This window comes from Lissotriton vulgaris, chromosome 11, assembly GCF_964263255.1.
Source record: "Lissotriton vulgaris chromosome 11, aLisVul1.2, whole genome shotgun sequence".
Lineage (NCBI taxonomy): Eukaryota > Metazoa > Chordata > Amphibia > Caudata > Salamandridae > Lissotriton > Lissotriton vulgaris.
The window spans coordinates 110,766,251-110,786,455 of NC_141699.1; the positions used below are offsets into that span (position 1 = coordinate 110,766,251).

General features: G+C 44.1%; 1 protein-coding gene across 1 annotated transcript in view; it reads right to left on the reverse strand.

Moving 5' to 3' along the window:
- Positions 1-20,205, reverse strand: part of SFI1 (SFI1 centrin binding protein) — a 597,461-nt gene that overhangs the window by 549,318 nt on the left and 27,938 nt on the right. The window contains exon 2 of the mRNA XM_086942824.1: positions 12,668-12,832. Coding sequence (XP_086798950.1) covers positions 12,668-12,832 — 165 coding nt within the window. The remainder of the gene's footprint in view (positions 1-12,667; positions 12,833-20,205) is intronic.

The following is a 20,205-nucleotide window of genomic DNA, read 5'->3' on the forward strand; positions in this document are numbered from 1 at the left end:
CCTTAATTATTGACTCCGCCAAATCTCTCGGAATCAACCTGGACAAGCATCTGAACATGAAGAATCATATTAGCAATGTGTGCAAGGGAGCTAATCACCTGATGAGGATACTCCGGAACCTCAAACCATTCCTTCCACAAGCTGACTTCAAGCAAGTGGTCCAAGCACTTGCTTTGCCAAGGCTAGACTATGGCAGTGCTACGCTCTGTGGCCTCCCCAAATATAACTTGGCCCCACTAAGGGCTTCATTGAATGCTGCTGCCAGATTGGTTACAGGTACCAAAAGAAATGCGTACATTCCCCAGTCTTAAAATCCCTAAATTGGTTGCCCTGCGAAGCAAGAATACAGCTAAAGATTGTCTGCTTGTCTCACAAAGCCTTCCATTTTGAAACCCCCAGTTATCTAGCGCAAAAGCTAGAATTATGCGGAGGGGTAGACCATCAAGAAGTGCTAACTCTCTCCTCCTAAAACCACAGATCTTTTGCAAAAAGAGAACGTGTCACAGAGCTTTCTCCGGCTCTGCTCCGAAGATCTGGAACTCTCTCCCACCGGAAGTACGTAGAATCTCCTCCAAGGTTGCATTCAAATTGGAAGTTAAAAGATTCCTTATGAACAGGTTCTTACCTTAAAAGGGTTTTGGATTGTCTGCTCTAATGCACTGGATTTACACCTTTAAGCCCTGCTATGGGTGCTTTTCTTCTTTTACTAATCATTTGCTCCCCTTCTAGTTCACTATGTACCAGTAATTGTCTCATTCTTTGTTGGCCCCTTTTGTTTGTAACTGTTTTGTTTGGTATTCTTATTTGATGCCGGTACTGTAATTGTTACCTTCCTTTCCCTCCAATTGTGAAGCACTCTGATATTTTTCGGGATCATGTTCGCGCTATAAAACATTATAAATAAATAAATTACTGGCTAAGGTAGGAGTCAAACATTTGTACCTAGAAGAGCATGGAGAAGGATTGAGACGTTTAAGGAGCAAGGAGGAATGAAGAGCTGCAATGACCTAAAAAGGGTGATGCATCTCTATGTACCTTACAGAACCGGATTATGTGATCTTTACACTCACTGCTCGAGCTGTGAAGAGGCATAACTATACCCTATATGGATATGCACCAAACAGCAACAAGCGGGGATCCACATATTGCTGGCAAAGTCACCATGACTCACAACAAAGCCAAAACTTTGATTCACGATCCATCCGCTGCGTGCCCCCAAGTCAAGGGTGGACAACTCTGTTCCATGAGGGACACTTCTATGTCACATTTTCGGGATGGAATACATTTCCAGACAATAAATCACTTACATAGCAAGACGCCAGTTAACTGAGTGGGGAGTACTCTCTGCTGCTCGGGTCAGGAAAGACCTATTGTGGTTACTTATTGTATTGGATAGGAGGACTCCAAAAGATTTACGAATACACATTCATTTTATACAAGTCCTTGACGTCAGGATTACAGTGGATTTGACATATGGAATTTGGATACATCTCTAAAGCCCTGATGAAGTCAGAGATGCGGAGGCATCAGATCTGACGAAACACGTGTTGGCTATTGTGCGATCTGGAGAAGTCATTCTCATACCTAAAGAATAAAATCATCGGAATAGGAAAAGAAGATTGATTGGACTTTGATTTCGTGATACACATGGTGTTGTGCTCAGGATAATCTTTTTTTCTGTTATAGGACCGGGTTTCTGGTCCTTTTTCTGGGGATATGAGTGGCTGCCCTCTTCCTTGGAGCACACAATTAAAATAGTTTGTACCAGATTGAGGGGATTACAAAAACAAATTTGCACATGAGAAGTCTTGCGACACTGTGCTCTGTTTTTCCAATAAATCACTTACATAGTCAGTGGCTTCTCTAAGAATTTGGCCTGGATCAGCCCTTGTGACCCAACATTAGACTACCCCACACACACAAACATATGAGGTCGATCGGACCTAAAAGACAAACAACAGGGCCATCATTGTGCCATGGTCTAGGCCATCAACTTCTGTAGGAGAGATGGGAGTGTAACACCTAAAAACAAAAGTGGCATGGCATGAATACTCCTCTATACCCGAGGCAGGGGTACATTCTCAAAATGAGCTTGATACACCAGATGTTTTGAGCCCTAAAGCACAAATTCAGAGTAGGCGGGGAGAAGCATTTGCAGATATTTATACAAGAAAAATTGTGAACCATTAGCGTTATCATGCATTTTCGCATTGTTCCAGATTATCACAATGGTGAAAACTGAACAAGATGGTTTCCTTATGTAAGACATTTTATTTTCATATATGTAAATCTCTTTATATATGCCCTTTTACTGTAGTTTTAAACAGATTAGCATTAAGACACATGGGTTTGTTGCTAAAGCAGTTTGCATGTACTGCAGGACAGTTGTATTGTTAAACATGTTTTTCTCCTTATGATTATGTGTGGCTTAAGAGGGGCTTTGCTAAACTTTATCCCAGGTAGCCTATAGTCTTCTATACAGCATGCACCGTAACTGAAAGCATATACTAATTCAGTTATAAAAAATATTACAATGTTATGAAATAGCCCTATACGACTACTTGGCCAGTTTGTTTCTGGGACAGCATTCCCCTTTACTTTAAAGTTGAAAGTGAAGGAAAATATTCGGGTTTGAAGGATAATTTGGTTTGAAACTGAAGTCCAGAGTACGAATCAGCTTGCTGCCCATCATGCAGTTGTGTTTTTGCCAATAATGGTCCATGTTCTTCTCCAGATGGTCTGTAGAGATTTTGGGGAATGACAAGGGGTTGGTAGCACAGCAAAGCGATTTGTTGTCATTGAAGGTATGCTTTGTCTTTTAACGTGCCTTTCCCTTCTGAAAATGCAGTGTTTGAGGAGCTTAATGGCTTTTCAGCAGGGCTTTCTTTCCACAACCTTCGCTCTATGCTTGTAGTGATTTCCCTTCTGGGCTCACTTTGGTCCTCCCTTAGTTTTGCGTTTTACATGTTTTAAGCTGCCTCTGCTTGCCCAGCATAGCCACATAGAACACATTTGTTGTGGCAACAATATTTTGAGTGTACGCTGTACTTGTCGTTTGTTATTCAGTGACTCTTCTTAGGATTTCGTCTACACATTTTTGTACAAGATTGCTAGGAATACATTACAACATAGTGTTCTGTTTTCTTTGCTCGTTCAGGAACAGTTCCTAACCTTTAGGCATAACACGATTGCACAGCTGGGTTTGTAGCACAATAGTTCTATCACAAACTCGGTTTGGTCAATTTGGGGCCAGAGAGGAGAATTCAAGCAGAATAGACTGTTATGAAACGACCGCAGTTCCCGCCATGCAGCCCTGCGTAAACTAAATTTACACTCATGATGTGGACCACCTAACTGCATACATCAGGTATGAGGTCTTAGGCCAATCCCAGAGATCGCAAATATATCCCTCACATAGTAAGAATAGACATAGACAGATATATATTTATTTATTTGCCATGGTTGAGATGTTTGTCCTATACAGTCTGTTAGTAATGCTAATTACTTTGTTTAGTTGCATCTGTTGAATGATCCCACGCACCACATTTGCTTCATTATGGACTACGATAGTTTCAATAAATGCATTGTAAACGTCCTTCGTATCTTTCTTATGTTTACTATGGAAACGTATGAGTGAGTAAGTGAATAACGAAAGGGGAGGATCAGTTTCTACAGTTCCCTTGGGGACTAGAGGGTCATGCTCGAGGTTGCAGAAAGCACCTGTTAAACTGGGAAGGTTTAGAGTTCAGGTGAGGCACTGTGAACTAGCCAGAATCGGGGCAACAGGTACTAAAGTTGTAGAGAGACTCAGTCCTACATTCTGACATCCTGTCATTCGAATACACAGTTCTGCTTTTCCAGCAGAATCTGTGCGACATGCTGGGGCATTGCAAATGGAGTACTTGATTTTGCAGTACTGATTCTTATCTCAACCTGGTAACCCTTCTCTTTTTATCCTCTCTCTCTCCACAATGCCTTTGCCTAATTTTCAAGTGTGTCACTTAGTTCATGTAATCAATGAGTGGTTATTCCGCCCATCTGAATCCTGATGCCCTCAATCAATCAATCAATCAATCAATGCATTTATAAAGCGCGCTACTCACCCGTGAGGGTCTCAAGGTGCTAGGGGGAGGCGCTGCTACTGCTCGAAGAGCCAGGTCTTGAGGTGCTTCCTGAAGCCGAGATTGTCCTGGGTCAGTCGTGGGTGAGTGGGAAGGGAGTTCCAGGTCTTCGCTGCCAGGTAGGAGAATGATCTACCTCCGGAGGTGGTTCTGCGAATTCTGAGGACAATAGCGAGTGCGAGGCTGGTGGAGCGAAGCTGGCGGGTGGGGGTGTAGAACAAGAGTCGGCTGTTGAGGTAGTCGGGGCCCATGTTGTGGAGCGCTTTGTGTGCGTGGGTGAGCAGTCTGAAGTGATCCTTTTGTTGACGGGGAGCCAGTGGAGGTTTCTTAGGTGGGTGGATATGTGGCTGTGCTGGATCAGAGTCTGAAGTTTGGCGGTGGTTCCTGCGTATAGGGCGTTCCCGTAGTCCAGTCGGCTGGTGACAAGGGCCTGGGTGACTGTTCTTCTGGTTTCGGTGGGGATCCATCAGAAGATCTTTTGGAGCATTCGCAGGGTGCTGCAGCATGAGGATGAGACGACGTTTACTTGTTTGGTCATCGAGAGGGGGGAATCCAGGTTGAAACCCAGGTTGCGTGCGTGGTCCGTGGGTGTTGGTGCGGTTCCCAGCGCCGAGGGCCACCATGAGTCGTCCCAGGCAGATGGGGATTGTCTGAGTTGAGCTTGAGACGCTACCTCTTTCATTCCTTCCTGGAAGTTGGTTTTGGCAGTGGCTGGGTCCTTAGTGAGGGAGAGTATCAGCTGGGTGTCGTCGGAGATGATGTTGATGTTGTGTTTTCGTGCGATGGTGGTGAGGGGGCTCATGTAGATATTGAAGAGTGTTGGACTGAGTAAAGATCCTTGGGGTACGCCGCAGATGATCTCGGTGGCCGCGGACGGGAAGGGAGGGAGGGAGGCGGACTCTTTGGGTTCTGTCGGAGAGGAACGAGGTGATCCCTTCCAGGGCCTTTCCTTGGATTCCAGTGTTGCTGAGGCGGTGTATTAGGGTGCGGTGGCATACGGTGTCAAAAGCTGCCGAGAGGTCCAGAAGGATGAGAGCGGCTGTTTCCCCGTTGTCTATCAGGGTTCTGATGTCATCGGTGGCTGCGATGAGGGCGGTCTCAGTGCTGTGGTTGGCTCGGAATCCGGACTGGGAGGGGTCGAGCGAGTTGTTGTCCTTGAGGAAAGCAGTCAGCTGTTTGTTGACGGTCTTCTCGATGACTTTGGCCGGGAAGGGGAGAAGAGAGCTGGGATGGAAGTTCTTGAGGTCCTTGGGGTCTGCTGTGGGTTTCTTCAGGAGGGCGTTGATCTCTGCGTGCTTCCAGCTCTCAGGGAAGGTTGCCGACGTGAAGGAGCTGTTTATGACGTTCCGCAGGTGGGGTGCAATGGTGGTGCCGGCTTTGTTGAAGATGTTATGGGGGCTTGGGTCAGAGGGGGAGCCGGAGTGGATGGTGCTCATGACGTGGAGGGTGTCTTCACTGCTTATGGGGGTGCAGGAGTTGATAGTGATGCTGGGGGTCGCTGGTTTGGTGTCCGGAAATGGAGTTTGGGGTCCGTAGTTGTTGTGTATGTCTGTGATTGTTCGGTGGAAGAACGTGGCGAGGGAGTTGCAGAGGTCTTGCGAAGGGGTGATGTCGTTGTTGCTGGCGTTGGGGTTGGAGAGCTCTTTTACGATGCTGAACAGTTCCTTGCTATTATGGGTGTTCTTATCCAGTCGCTCTTTGAACAATGTCCTCTTGGTGGTCCGGATCTGCTGATGGTATTTCGCGGGTGGCAGCTTTGAGGGTTGTCAGGTTGGCAGCTTTGAGGGTTGTCAGGTTTTCAGTCGTCCGTTCTTGGCGCCAGGTCTTTTCGAGTGTTCGGCAGTATCCCTTTGCGGCTTTGAGGGCGTCTGTGAACCAAGAGGGTCTTCTGGTGATGGTCTTGCTGTGGGGGTTTTTTAATGGAGCGAGGTTGTCGGCACAGTTGGTGATCCACTGTGCAAGGTTGAGAGCAGCGTTGTTGGTGTTGGGTAGATTAGTGTCGGCAGGTGGGTTATGGCTCAGTTGTGGTGAGATGTAGTCTTCTTGAAAGTGAAGTGTATGCAGCTGTGGTCGGTCCAGTGTAGTCCTGTGGAGCGGTTGAAGGCAACGGGGTTACTGGCGGAGAAGATGGCATCGATGGTATGGCCAGCGAGGTGTGTGGGGGTGTCCACCAGTTGCTTGAGTTCGAGGTTGTCGAGCAGGGTGGTGGTAGCGTTGTCCTTGCTATTCTCCAGGTGAAAGTTCAGGTCTCCTAGGAGGATGTATTCTGGTAAGGCTAGGGCGTGCGGGCTGATTAGGTCGGCAATGGTTTCACTGAACACTTGTGACCTGGGTACCCATGAAAGAACTCAAAGAGCCTTTGGCCCTGGATCTGCAATGACTTACAATAATTCTTTAACCAATAAGGCATAAGCACAGCAGTCATCAAGCCATCTGCTTGAAACAACCTGCATTGCCCAATTCCTCGTTTGAATGTACTGGTTGTTTATAGAACAATGCACATTCTCAAAAATGTAAGTACTGAAGGGTATCCACCAAATACATTATTTTTCTTTGATGAACAGTTAAAAAAACGGATACCTAAATAATGCTTTTTTCCAAAATAACCTACAAGAAACTGAGTACCTCTTCAGCTTCCAAGTAAATGGCTTTTGAGTAGACCTCATAAACATCTTCCTAGGAAACATGTAGCTTCTCATGTTCCTTCAGAATAACTCCTGGGTGAACTTCAAAAATATATTTCCTTGGACTCGATTAACTCGCAATGTTCTCTGAAAATCTCTTTTGGACATTCTTAGGGACTCTATGCATTACAGATTAGTCACTTTTGGGTAGCCTTCATGAGTAAATGCCTATGTTCGTCATATGTCTACTTTGCTTAGGGGGGATTGTTTCTCCATGCCACAGGAAATTGCATCTGGGAGGATAAGGTCTTTATTTCTCTTAGGCCATATGTAGGTAATCCCTATTTACAGATTCTAAAATACCGAATTTTACAGATTCGGTATTTCAGAATCGGTAAATAGTATGTCGATAAAAATTCGGTAAATTTTACAGAATCGGTAAAATTCGGTATTACCGATTCGGTATTTACCGATTCGGTAATTCCCAATTTATTCCTATGGTCCTCGAGGCCCATAGGAATGAATGGGAAGCCATACACTATTATCGATTAGGTAAATACCGAATCGGTAATAGGGGGGGGGAACATATTCAAGGGTGGCAGGGTGTCACATTGACAGCCTGTTGCACCCCTGAATAGTGGATGTGTGCACATGTGGCACACATACATGCTCAAAGGGTATGTATGTCTGCCACATCGCACTTTTCAAAAAGCACAAATTTGCTTTTTGAATGGTTTTCGATATTTACCACCAAATTGTAGTTGGTGGTAAATAACGAATCCTCAAATCATAAATGCACTCACTTGAGTGATTCCTACATTGAGGATTCGGTCATTTACCGATTCGGTATCTTTAGGATTCGGTAATTTACTGATTCCTTAAATTACCGAATCGGTAAATTACCAATTCCTTATTTATACCCACCTACATTTGAAAAAGCTAAATACCGGTTGGTAATGGCAATTTTACCGATTTTCGGACGTTACCGCCGATATTTGGCTACCTACATGTGGCCCTTAGTAACTTAATAGCTCTTGATATTTCTTACAAAACGCATCTAAGTTATTGTTACAAATATTTCCCCATAACTGTCTACAGTCCTTATGTATTGCGTAGACGCTACAAATATTGCACCCCTCAAATATAACATCCACTTAGGAACGGAGTATCCTTCTACATTTCTTATACTTGTGGGAAAAACTTGAACAGGAAATCAGTAACTCTCAGCACCCCGTATTTCACTGCTAGGTGGACGTGTAATCATCACAATAGAAATGGAGTAGTAGTAGCTTCTAACATAAAGGAGGATTTTCCATATTACCAGTGGCCTCTCAAATTAGGAGTTGGACGAGGCAGAAAACTGCAAACCACTACTTATACTTGTGAAGTACATGGACTTTTCATGGAGACCGAACAGGTCTCAAATTCTTGATATTAGTGGTAAGGTGTAACACTTCCACTATAACTACAATGAGTATTAAAAACCCATTGTCACAGTCACCATACCCTCTTCTAGCAAGCACCCATTGGCTATACTCAGATTCTTCACTTTTGCAGGGTATAAAGAACACATTAGCAACATCCTTGTGTGCACTTTAAAAGGGAAGCCCATCTACATATTCTTAACTAGGAGACAACTATACTCAATGAGATGCATAATCAAAATATAATTAGATACACTTCTGATATTACAGATCAGCAGAACATTCTGCAAAAATAATGACCTTTTTAGTTGCAGCATACGGCATTAAAATATCTACTATTCGAATCAAACAAAATGAATTACATTTGTTTAATTAACTGAATGAATGAAATAATATTTAAGTGCTGCTGTGACCTCAAAGGTATCCTGATGCTGGCCCGCTCAAGCCCTCAAATAAAACTCAAGCACTATTACTCCTTAAACTGGAAAGAGACATGTTTTCAAGGATTTCCTCAAGGCCAGTAAGTCTATTAAGTTCTAGCATGCTCTTAGTGAAAGTGTTAAATGTTTCCAGAGTTGTGCTGCGCTTACTGAAAAGGTTAACTAAAGGGGATGGTGGACGGAGCGTTTGAGCAAATCAAACACTCACCCCCAGTCAACTGATCTGGGTTTAATCCATCACCATTCTTTAGCTCACTCAGCCACCCCAGTTCAGACATGGCCATATGCAAATCAGTCTGACCCTGTGCCTCATGGGAACAGTCCAGCCCGAACTGTCAAGCCATGTTCGGGCTGCCAAGACGGACTGTTCCCATGAGGCACAGGGTCAGACTGATTTGCATATAGCCATGTCTGAACTGGGGTGGCAGAGTGGGCTAAAGAACGGTGATGGATTAAACCCAGATAGTGTGGCAGGGCATGCTCAGACGTGAGTCCCTTGCTCACTTTGCCACTGGATTCAAGCAAGCCGGGCTGAAGTCGGCTGGAAGGCCAGAAACCGGTCCTCGGAAGCTTGTTTCCGGTCCAGGAAAGACATGGCTTGGCAGTTCGGGCTGGACTGTTCCCATGAGGCACAGGGTCAGACTGATTTGCATATAGCCATGTCTGAACAGGGGTGGCAGAGTGGGCTAAAGAACGGTGATGGATTAAACCCAGATCTTTGACTGGGTGTGAGTTTTTGATTGATTCAGATGCTCCGTCCATCACCACCCCCTTTTGTACCGCTTTTGGCCGCCATAAGTGTGGCAGGGTATGCTCAGACGTGAGTCCCTTGCTCACTTTACCACTGGATTGAAGCAAGCCGGGCTGAAGACGTCTGGAATGCCAGAAACCGGTCCTCGGAAGCTTGTTTCCAGTCCAGGGAAGACATGGCTTGGCAGTTCGAGCTGGACTTTTCCCATGAGGCACAGGGTCAGACTGATTTGCATATAGCCATGTCTGAACTGGGGTGGCAGAGTGGGCTAAAGAACGGTGATGGATTAAACCCAGATCTTTTGACTGGGTGTGAGTGTTTGATTGATTCAGATGCTCCGTCCATCACCACCCCCTTTTGTACTGCGCTTACTGAAAAGGCACGATAACCTATTCTGGCTTAAATTTTGGAATGCAATGAAGTTTTGTTATCAAAAAGATTACACTCCTTTGCGACTCCTATTACATATTTCACTGCCTGGTGCTCTACAGATGGTTTGAAGGCAGCATAAATAACACAGCACTTTAGTACATATTCATAAACAGCCTCTTCTTAAAGTAGTCATGAAAAAATAAGTATAAAGACACACTGTGTGGGATCACTCCATCAAATTAGCTGGTTGTGTCTGCTAGCATCCAGAATAGTTCTGTGCTGGAACTGTGAAGGGAACGACTGGCCTGGACTGGCACTGTGCATCAGAAATGTGTGGTTAATTTGTTTCTGGGAAGCCCTAAGCACATTTTATTTCCACTTCTTTTATCCTCAATCCCATTCAAACTTATTCCTCAACAAAACCGGCCTAAGCTTGCACCATCTGACCTCCAATGTACAGAGCTAATAAAACAAGCATCTGCAATGCAATAGGACTCTCATTTACGCAGGGTTGAGCTATTTGCATTGTAAATGACAATGCCTTTTATTTAGGTTTTGGTTTTTAAAACATAAAAAAAAGGCACTGTCATTTACGATGTCAATAGCTTAAACTCTCGCAAATGCGAGACCTAATACATTCTAAGTGCTTGAAGGCATCGCTGAATTGCCCCCTTCTGTCTCCTAAGACCCCTGAAGAGCTCCCATTTGCTACGCGTTAAATAAACAAGCCTGTGGTCTCAACTGTGCACAAGAGAACCTCCTGCCCTCTTGCAGTGAGAGAAACTCATTAAAGAAAATAGTGCTTACAGACTAAAGAAGACGTACCTTGTAACAACCGAAGTAAAAGGGCCAGTCCTCATGGGAGATTACAAATATATACAAGGCAGTACTAAAGAGGGACTAACAAGCCTAATAAGTAATCAGAAGCCAGCATTTACTAAGGACAATGACACAACCCAATGACAAATATGGGAAGGGCTTCAAGTACATACTCCAATATAGCATGGCTCGCAGCGCATGCGCTGCCCAGGCTCGACCTAAAAATAGTGTGGCACAGCACACTGATCAGTTTTGCAGATCAATTCCAAGGCAACGCGTTGCTGACAAAACACCAATGCTGTCTTAGTCCCAACTGTTGGCATGAATGACACTGGGCACAGAGAGAAGTGCAATGAGATATAACTCCAGTTTGAAAGAACAGGCAATGAGTAATGAAAGTTGCAGAGGCCTGCATACCTATGCGAGGACTACTGTTAAGTCAAAGAAGGGTGCTTAAGCACCCAGTATGCCTTGTGCTTTCCAGAAGAACAGTAGAGTTTACCAGAAAAAGATTTTGAAGGATCACAAAAGTCACTTAGTAGCAAGCCTTTTGCCTCCATATAAAGCGCAAAGAAAGATTCATATTGGATACAGATTCCATGAGAAACTCACATAAGTTACAGGGAGAGAAATCATAAGAAGAGTCCCTAAACTGAACCTATAATTACATAGAGCAAACCCACTTGCAGGACAAAGCTCGCTCTTGCTTGTATATCAACCCATTGTATGGTGGTGGCTCCTCTGCTAAGGCGGAGGAGTGTCGCCCCACTGTCAGGAGCAGCAAAGAAAGGAAAAAATAAAATGATAATAACGGAATGTTATCACCATTTTATTTTTTCCTCCTGCTGCGGCAGTGCGTGAGGGGCGGAGCTGCAGAGGAAGAGTGGTAGAACACTCCTGTGCGCAATGACTGTTTGGGCAGCCTGCATGGAGAACATGCCCACCCCTCCAGTCCCTGGCTGAGTGCCGTGTGACGGCGCTCAGACCGTGTGATGGAGCTGAGACCAATCATAACACTTCATTGCAGTATTGTGATTGGCTTAGGGTTGGTAGGCTGGCTGACAGCTTCCTGTTCCAACCTGGAGTCGGACACAGGCGAGCAGGAGAGAAGACGCAGGACCCGGCGGCAGAGGCTAGGTATGTTTTTTTTTAAGTAGCCTGTGCCCCCCACACCCATCCCCCACTGCCCCTCACCGATGAGTCGTGCCGGCCGCCCCTGCCATTCTATACAGCAGTCCAACAATCCCATTGGTCTGGTTTGCGAGATATAAAAGTAACATAAATAAATCTCTGTATCAGGTATGGGAGAGAGTATTAGGAACAGGGGATAAATTGATTGAGAACCCAAAGGTATCACACTGTAAAGAAATGCAAGAAGTCATCCCATGCAGTTAATATATACTTTGAATGCGAAACCCCATTTAAGTACCACACACAGACAACACTGGAGCCGGAGCTGAGCTACATGCAACAACATAAATAAAATCCCTACCTGTACAAGGTAAAGACAGACAAATAACACAATACACAGACCACAAGCATCTCACTGTAAGTCAGAGAGAAGATACCTGGCATAAGGTATCCTATATCTTGATATGCACCCAATCCAGTACATGGCTCAGATGCCACCTGGTGTCAGTTGACATCAAACAACATAAATAAATGAACCCTCACTTGTAAAATGTACGTAGAGATATCTATTTAAATAAAGGATACAGAGCGAGTGGCATGTGAGGCCTATAACTTCTCTCTAGCTGTTCGTCCGTTCACAAAAACAAAACTCAGATTCCCCCAGTAACGTGGTTTGTGCATTATGAAACACAACATATGTAAATTCCACTTCCATCTGAGGTCGAGAGTGAGGAGGAGTTTCATGATGCAGGGTCTGAGGATGTCCCACTACAAAGCAGACTATAGTCAGTTGAAGCAAAACAGACAATACCTTGGGCATCCTCTTATTCATGCTCAGCACCTTGGCAACTGCAGTGGCCTGCTTCATGATGTATAAAACCACAAAAATAAATAAGACTGTGTGGATTAGTGTGATATACAAGAAGAGAAGTCACTTGGAATTTGATCCATAGGTAGGAAAATAGGGTACAGACAGAGAAATCACCTGATGCGTAGCTCTTTTAACCGTCCCCCTCTGTTCCATGTGTATCCCACGCGGTACTGAGCTGGACGACTCACACGTGAACGGCCATTCCCAACATTCCGCATGGCGGGAACATGGGCAGCAGAACGCTCTTCGCGAACCTGCGACTTTGGAACCAGAGGTGTCCTAAGCAGATAGGAACATGAAATGAAATGAGGCGAGTACATTCAAAGACACTTCAAAGTGCAAACATTAGCAAAGCTAGAGGTCCCTTCATATTTCAAACTGATACAAACGTGGGCAACCAAAGTGTGACATGAGAGATTGCTTAACTAAGGCACCAGAGGAGTCAATAAAAATATCATATTTCGCAACGCCTTCTCTTCAGATTCACATACATTTCTTTGGAAGAACTTGCCAACTTGGCAATGGGCTTGCATAATGACCCCATATGCCCTCTATGTAGCCAAATGTAATCACCGACTTCAACAATGAAAGCATTTAGAAATTCGAAATATTCATTGAAAAAAGTATTTGTTGACAAAATATCTTCATTTTCATTAGTTCTAGGATACTCTGGTATTTCAGGCAAGAAAAGTTCAGAAAAGCTCTAGATGTAAACCTGCAGACACATTCCTGTAATAGAATTGGCTTGATAATAAATTGAATAATAGCCGTAACAAATCACAACTTGTCCACTATTGTAAAATGCAGTTCTGCCTTGATGCTTCTTATTGTGAAATCTTTAGGGTGAAAAATTCCTCAAAATGTCAGGAACTGTCTTTAGTCGGCCTAGTGCATTTTTAATTGGAGGAGTCTTTAGAAATGCGTTTAGTATAGCATTGTTGATATTTTCCAAATGTGATAACCGTCCTTACTCTCCGCAGGGCCCAAATATAGATAAATGGAAATAGAGCTGAATGAATGGGCAATGGCAGAAGAGGAACACATGAGGAAAACTAAGAGAGACGAGAAGTTGACAGAAGTGTTGGCGGCATGGGGGATGATGATTCAAGAGGTATTAGCTCAAATCCCACCTTCACAACTAGAAACACACATGGGAAACACCAAGAAATGAACAGCACATATGGTCAGGAAGTGGGAGTCAGCAAGCAGGAAGCTGGTAAGGGGGAGGAGGGGAGAGTAGGGGGTGTTTAAATGATTTTTTTTTTATGTGTTTATGCAAGCAGCGAAAAGTGAGAGTTGGAACCCGCAACAAAGGATAATTGAACTGTCATATTGGTGATATAACTTTGCAAGTCCGATATAAGCCTGTAAATGGATGCTGCTAATTTAATGAAAATAATATATAAATGTTTTTTAAAACGTAATTACTCAAATAAACCTAACTCTCTTTTAGGTCTTCTTAGAAAGGGAATGTTTCATATGGCTGTATTGACTTCTGATCAGATATATTTAAGTTATTTAATTTCATGAACAAAATTAGGATGCACTAAGAAAGTTCCTGCCTTTTTAATATGAGATGGGTATGGTCACAAAGCTACTGTTTTTATACTGATTTTTTTTTTTTTATATAAATATGACATGCAAATGTCAAATGACAGCGCTGTCCTGTATTGTGTTTGTACTATGTCAAGTCAATGAATGAATGAATCAGTAGATTTGTAGAGCGCTTCCTGTCAACCGTGAGAGTGTCCAGACACCGGCAGGGTCCAGCTGATTACCCAAGCATGTCTTTGACCTTTATTCCCGTTATGTTATGTGAATTTGTATAGAGCGCTAATCACTGGTGAGGGTAACCAGGTACTTTGCAGCTGGCAGTCTCTCAGGTGAGATTATTCAAAGAGCCAGGACTTCGGCTTCTTCCTGAACTCAAGGAGCAATAAGGAGGAGCTGATGTTATGTGGGAGGTCGTTCCATGTTTTGGGGAGATGTAGGAGAAAGCTCGAACTCCGGCTCTATTTTTGTGTATGCAGGGTCCATGTGTTAGCTAGATTCCGGCTGTGCGGCGGTACCTGGGAGGCTGGTGGAAGTGTATGCAGTTCTTGAGGTAGGTGGGTCTGGGTTGTGTAATGCTTTGTATATGTGTTCGAAGTTTGAACTGAGGGCATTTGTGTATAGGGAGCCAGTGAAGCTTCTTGGGGTGTGGGCTGATGTGGATGCAGTGAGGTAGGTTACGGTTGAGCCTTTCAGTGGCATTTTGAATGGTTTAGAGCCTGTTCAGGAGCAGTTTGGGGATTTCTACATAGAGTGCATTGCTGTAGTCAAGTCTGCTGGTTATTAGGACCTGTGGGACCATTTCCTAGTATTCTCTGGTAGCCACTTAAATATTTTTGCAGCATCCTCAGGATGTGGAAGCAGGTGAAGGTCACGGAGTTTATTGGGCAGTCATGTGGAGCTTGTTGTCTAGGGAAATTCCTGTTTCAGTGGATAGTGAGAGTAGGAGTGAAGCCAAGGTCTGCTAGCCACTAGGCAGTGTAACCATGCAGAGGTTTGCCTTTCAAAGATCCTCACCTCCGTTTTGTCTGAGTTAAGCTTGAGGCAGTTCTCATCCAGGTGGCTACCATGGTCCTGCATGGCTCCTGGCGTTTGTCGTGGGGGTCTAATGCGACAGGGAGAGTAGGACTTGTGTTTGGTCAGAGTATGACAGTATGTTGATGCCATGCGATCGAATGAGTTCGGCCACTGGGGTCACATAGATGTTGAATAGGGTCGAACTGGGAGAGCATTGGGGGGAGGCTCTCCAGATGGGGTTCTTGACTCCCAACATCCAGGACGGTACGCTGATTCTTTGTGTTCTTCATGTGAGGAAGGAGGAGATCCAATTGGGGGTGGGTCTTTGGATGCATATTTCATGTAGTCTTCTGATCAGGCGACGATTGGCAAACAGGCTCCAGGGAAGCAGGCAGCAGCAGAGCATCCAAATGATTTGCAACCAAGAGGGAGACCTGGTGACAGGCGACGCTGCTATAACTGAGAAATTCAGAGCCTTTTATGAGCAGCTCTATGCGGCACAAACGCTAGATGATACGGAAAGCACTAAATACCTCCAAGATGTGCAAACATCTGGGAGGTATCTAGTGGAGGAAATCCACATCGAGGAAGTGGTTTTGGCAATATCCCAATTAAACCTGGCCAAATTGCCAAGCTCTGAAGGCTTCTCAGCGTCCTTTTATAAAACTTTTTGCCCAGAGATTGCTCCTTTATTGACTAGGCTTTTTAATTTCTGCTCTACACCAGGTGCAATTCCGGCCTCCATGCTGGAGGCTGTTATAACAGTCATCCCCAAACCAGGGACAGATAAATAATGCTGTGGCTCGTATCGGCTAATCTTGTTGCTCAATATAAACCTAAACCTATATACAGGTATACTGGCACACAGACTGAGTCGATACATGCCAGCCTTAGTCGACCCCGATCAGGCCGGCTTTATCCCCTGGGGACAGACCAGTAATAACACCAGGAGGGTCCTACATATAGTAGATAAGGCTTCTAGATTCCCAGGCAGTTAAATGACGATTACAATAGTTGCTGAAAAAGCATTTGGCTGAGTACACTGGCCCTATCTGGAATCAGTCCTGTCCCATTTCGGCCTTGGAGAGTAATTTCGCACTCACTTTTTAACTGTCAAAGCTTTCCTGCAGCAACTGTGAGAGTTAATGGTCACAGGTAATCCCCACTCCAGATTGCCCAAGGCACAACACAGGGATGCCCTCTGTCCCCCCCTGATAGTTTCACTATGTAGGGAGCCATTTGCGCATAGAGTGCGAACACATTCACAGATATTTGGAGTCCCATTTGGGGGGTGACACACATACTATCAGCCTCTATGCAGCTGATGTCTTAGTGACCCTTAAACCTGATATATCACTTGAGGCATTACTCACAGAAACAGAAACGTTTGGCAGAGCAGCAGGTTTCAAAGTCAATGTGGGGAAATTTGTGGCTCTTAACCTCTCTCTCCCCTCAGGTGGTGGAACAACTTAAGGGAAAACATCCATTTCAATGGTCCCTCGACACAATCCCTTACCTGGGAATTCAAATAGCTGCATCCACACACACTACTACCACCGCCAACTACACCAACCTACTCAGACAAGTTACTCAGACAAGTTACTCAGACAAGTCCGTGCCGATATACGTAGATGGAAACACCACCCGATCTCTTAGATGGACAGAATAGCGGCTATTAAGATGATGATACTCCCCCAAATTCTATATTTGTTCCAGACACTTCCCCTACGTCCACCATCTGGCATGATTCCCAAACTGCAAATGGAGATCATGCAAGTCATATGGCAGGGTCGTAAGCCTAGGATGAAAAAGAGCCTCAGCTTTCTACCACCTGGCAAGAGCAGGCTGGGAATCCCCTACCTCCAGCTGTATTATTAAGCAGCTCAATTAAGGCATTTAGTGAAATAGAATTGAACAGAGTCGGAAAAACACTGGCTATTCCAGGATAGGGGAGAAGTGGGTACGTCATAGATGAAAATTCCTTTTTTAAAAGAAGACCCACAGACCGTGGAGCCTTTATGTGTCCGACATCACACAGACAACATTAACGACATGGGACCAGACCAATATTAAACATAACCTTACGACGTTCCCATCACCTCTGACCCCACTATTTGACAACCCGGACTTAGAGCCAGGAGTGGGGGAGACAAAGTTTATGTTATCGCGCCACCTCGAGTGTCGCGCCATGGGTAATTTTTTTTTATGTTGAAGGGGTACTTTCGTTTCAACAAATCAAAGCAAACTACGGCATCCCAGAAACAGAGCATTTAAGGTACTTACAACTTAAACATTGGGTTATGCAGCCACAAAATAGAGAGGCCACACAATGACACCTTATTCTCTATGAGAGATGGCTACTGTCACAGTCCTTGGACAAGGGAATGATCTCCGACCTATACAAGCTGCTAAACATCTACATATAACGCAGGACAAGGAAGATGGGAAAAAGACAAAGGGAGACCCCTAAGCAACAAGAAGTGGGAAGGCATCTGTCACAGAGAACGACACACGGCTAGTAACATGGCCCTGACGGACACGCTCCCAAAAGTGGAACTTATTGGTACTACACACCGGAGAGAGTGCACAAAATCAACCCATCAGCTAGCGCAGATTGCTGGAGAAACTGTGGGATGGTAGGCACACTGGTACATCTACTATGGGAATGTCCCCAAATTCAAAACTACTGGACCTAGGTACTGGATGAAATTGACAAACATCTTGATACTCAACTACTTAGATTTCCTGCACACATTCTATTGGGAGTACCAGGTCCATTGGCCTGTCCCTTGAAGTTTAGGTGAGAGCGCTTGATTGGTATAGCAATGGGTTCTACCATGCAAAAAACCTTGCACATTGGGCAACCCATCAAATTCCCACACACACAGGCTGGCTATCTCTTTTATGGCACATCTCTGGAATGGAAAAAATAACTCTTACACTTGCCGGAAAATGCTCAGACTTTCGCTTTTTTGTTTCCATCTGAAAACAGCAATAAAAATAATTAAACCCTAATATAGGAGACCACTCCTCGTCTATAAATCTCTCACAGAATATCGAATGTTAGAGAAAATAATGTATTTATTTTCCACCACTGCTAATCACAACCTCTAAATGAGAAATAAGCTGTCTAATGAAACTCACTTAGCCTAATATGCACTGCCACCAAGGCTCATATAGCAGGAGACTATAAAGGTTTGCTCAATAGCTGCAAGTAGTTCATGCTTTCAGCTTCACATAGCATCATGCTTTCAGTGATCTCATTGCCTTGACAATTGAGTGCCCTTTTCCAGTTGAAGGCATTACTCTGATTATTACTCTGAGGCAGAATCACACATTCCCTCTGCCATTTAGTCCCTTACGATGGAGAAGTTGCTTTCAAACACTCTTTCAGGATAAAGTAGATTTTTGTCAATTATTTAGTCTTTGGGTGGCAGGGTCTCAACTTTACTTGCAGGTCAGAAAATCGGTCTAATTTCATTCTGCAGGATACAGTTACAAAAGAGACATGCCAATTTACAAGCCTTGTTATATACTAATTTAACAACTGTCAATGGCACAAGATCCAGAGAAAGATCATCCTCTGGGTGAAGATTAACAATGAGGTAAAACGGCACAATTGTAGAAAAGAGGGTGTAATCAGACAACTGTCCACCTCTCCATGATAAATATTGGCTATTATTCAACGTCCATAAAGGTCACACTCCACAGAAGGTCTGAAACCTATCTGCAAGCAGTTAGAGCAAACACTGGGTTTCATCCCCAAACTGGACATAAACCCCAAAACCAAACACAAAAGAAAAACATCAGTCTCCTTGTGCTGCAGAACGTTTCTGCCCAAGCTGGAAGTTAGTTTGTAGAACAGATCCCTTTGAATGCAAGAAACTGTGGATGAGAAACATCATGGCTTTCCAGCCTCCCTCAAAATTCCTTCTCCTTTCAGGTTTTCTACAGATCATGATACTGTGCAATCAAATTTAAATTGTTTTCATGATCATCCCGAGCGAATAGTCACAACTGTTATCTTGGTACACAGCTCTCTAGATCAAAGGACTAAATCATTTACAGTTACTTAAGTGTTATTTATTTCATTTCTCCAGTTATTTCATAACACTTTTGCACTCGACGATATGATAGTATAACTTATGTAACCGTAACAAGGTGACATGTAATCCTAGCAATGAGTTAAAAAGTAAATGGGTTACGCCGCGGTCCTCAGGACTTACTGAGTATCTATAAACTGGGTAGAACTTTGAAACCATATTGCTACGGGTCCGAAAGTGAGCAGAGGGCACAGAGCCAAAAAAGCTACTTTTAGGAGGTCAACAAATGCAAATTGGGGGCTTAGCTCTTTCTTCAAGACAGAAGGACCCTGAACTCCACATAGAAACTCTTAGCAGATTAATAAATTGGATTCCATCAATCTCATCTCATAAGTTTCATTACAAGACTGGAGGCTACCATTATACATATTTCTTTTAATGCTAACTCCAAGCAGCCACTTAGAAGCAATACATCATATAGTGAAACAGATCTAGAATAGAGTCTTCCCGATGTACAATAGCCATGCACATAGGATAGTCTGCCTCTTTTAAATTTTGCTCCAGACAGATAAGTACATTTTCTCTTCACTTTTATGTATGACCTGTATTTTCTAGAATGAGCAACTACATGTGTATGTATGTTTTCTCAACTTAATTTGTATACCTTTCTGAATAGACTTATGCCTCTTTGACCTCAAACTCCTCTTAAATCTCGGCTCACACCCAACTGATTTCCAATTTACGGAGATCCTGTTTCCCACCCCCTCTCCACCCTCACCCAGGACCTCACACTGCGTTTCCACCCAATCACGGGCCACCCCAAAATACAGACAGGTCGGGAACTCATAACAAAAATCAATAATTAAAATAAATATAAAAAACCTCTACCCCATCTGTAGGTGAGGGGCTACCTGGGCAACGCAGTAAATCAACAGCTAATCGCTCGCAATCATATCCAATGTCAGTAAGTCTGGCAGTTAGACACTCCTGTTATCAGCTGCTAACTGACGGGTCTAGTGGCTCCGAGGACAAATGCGTCTA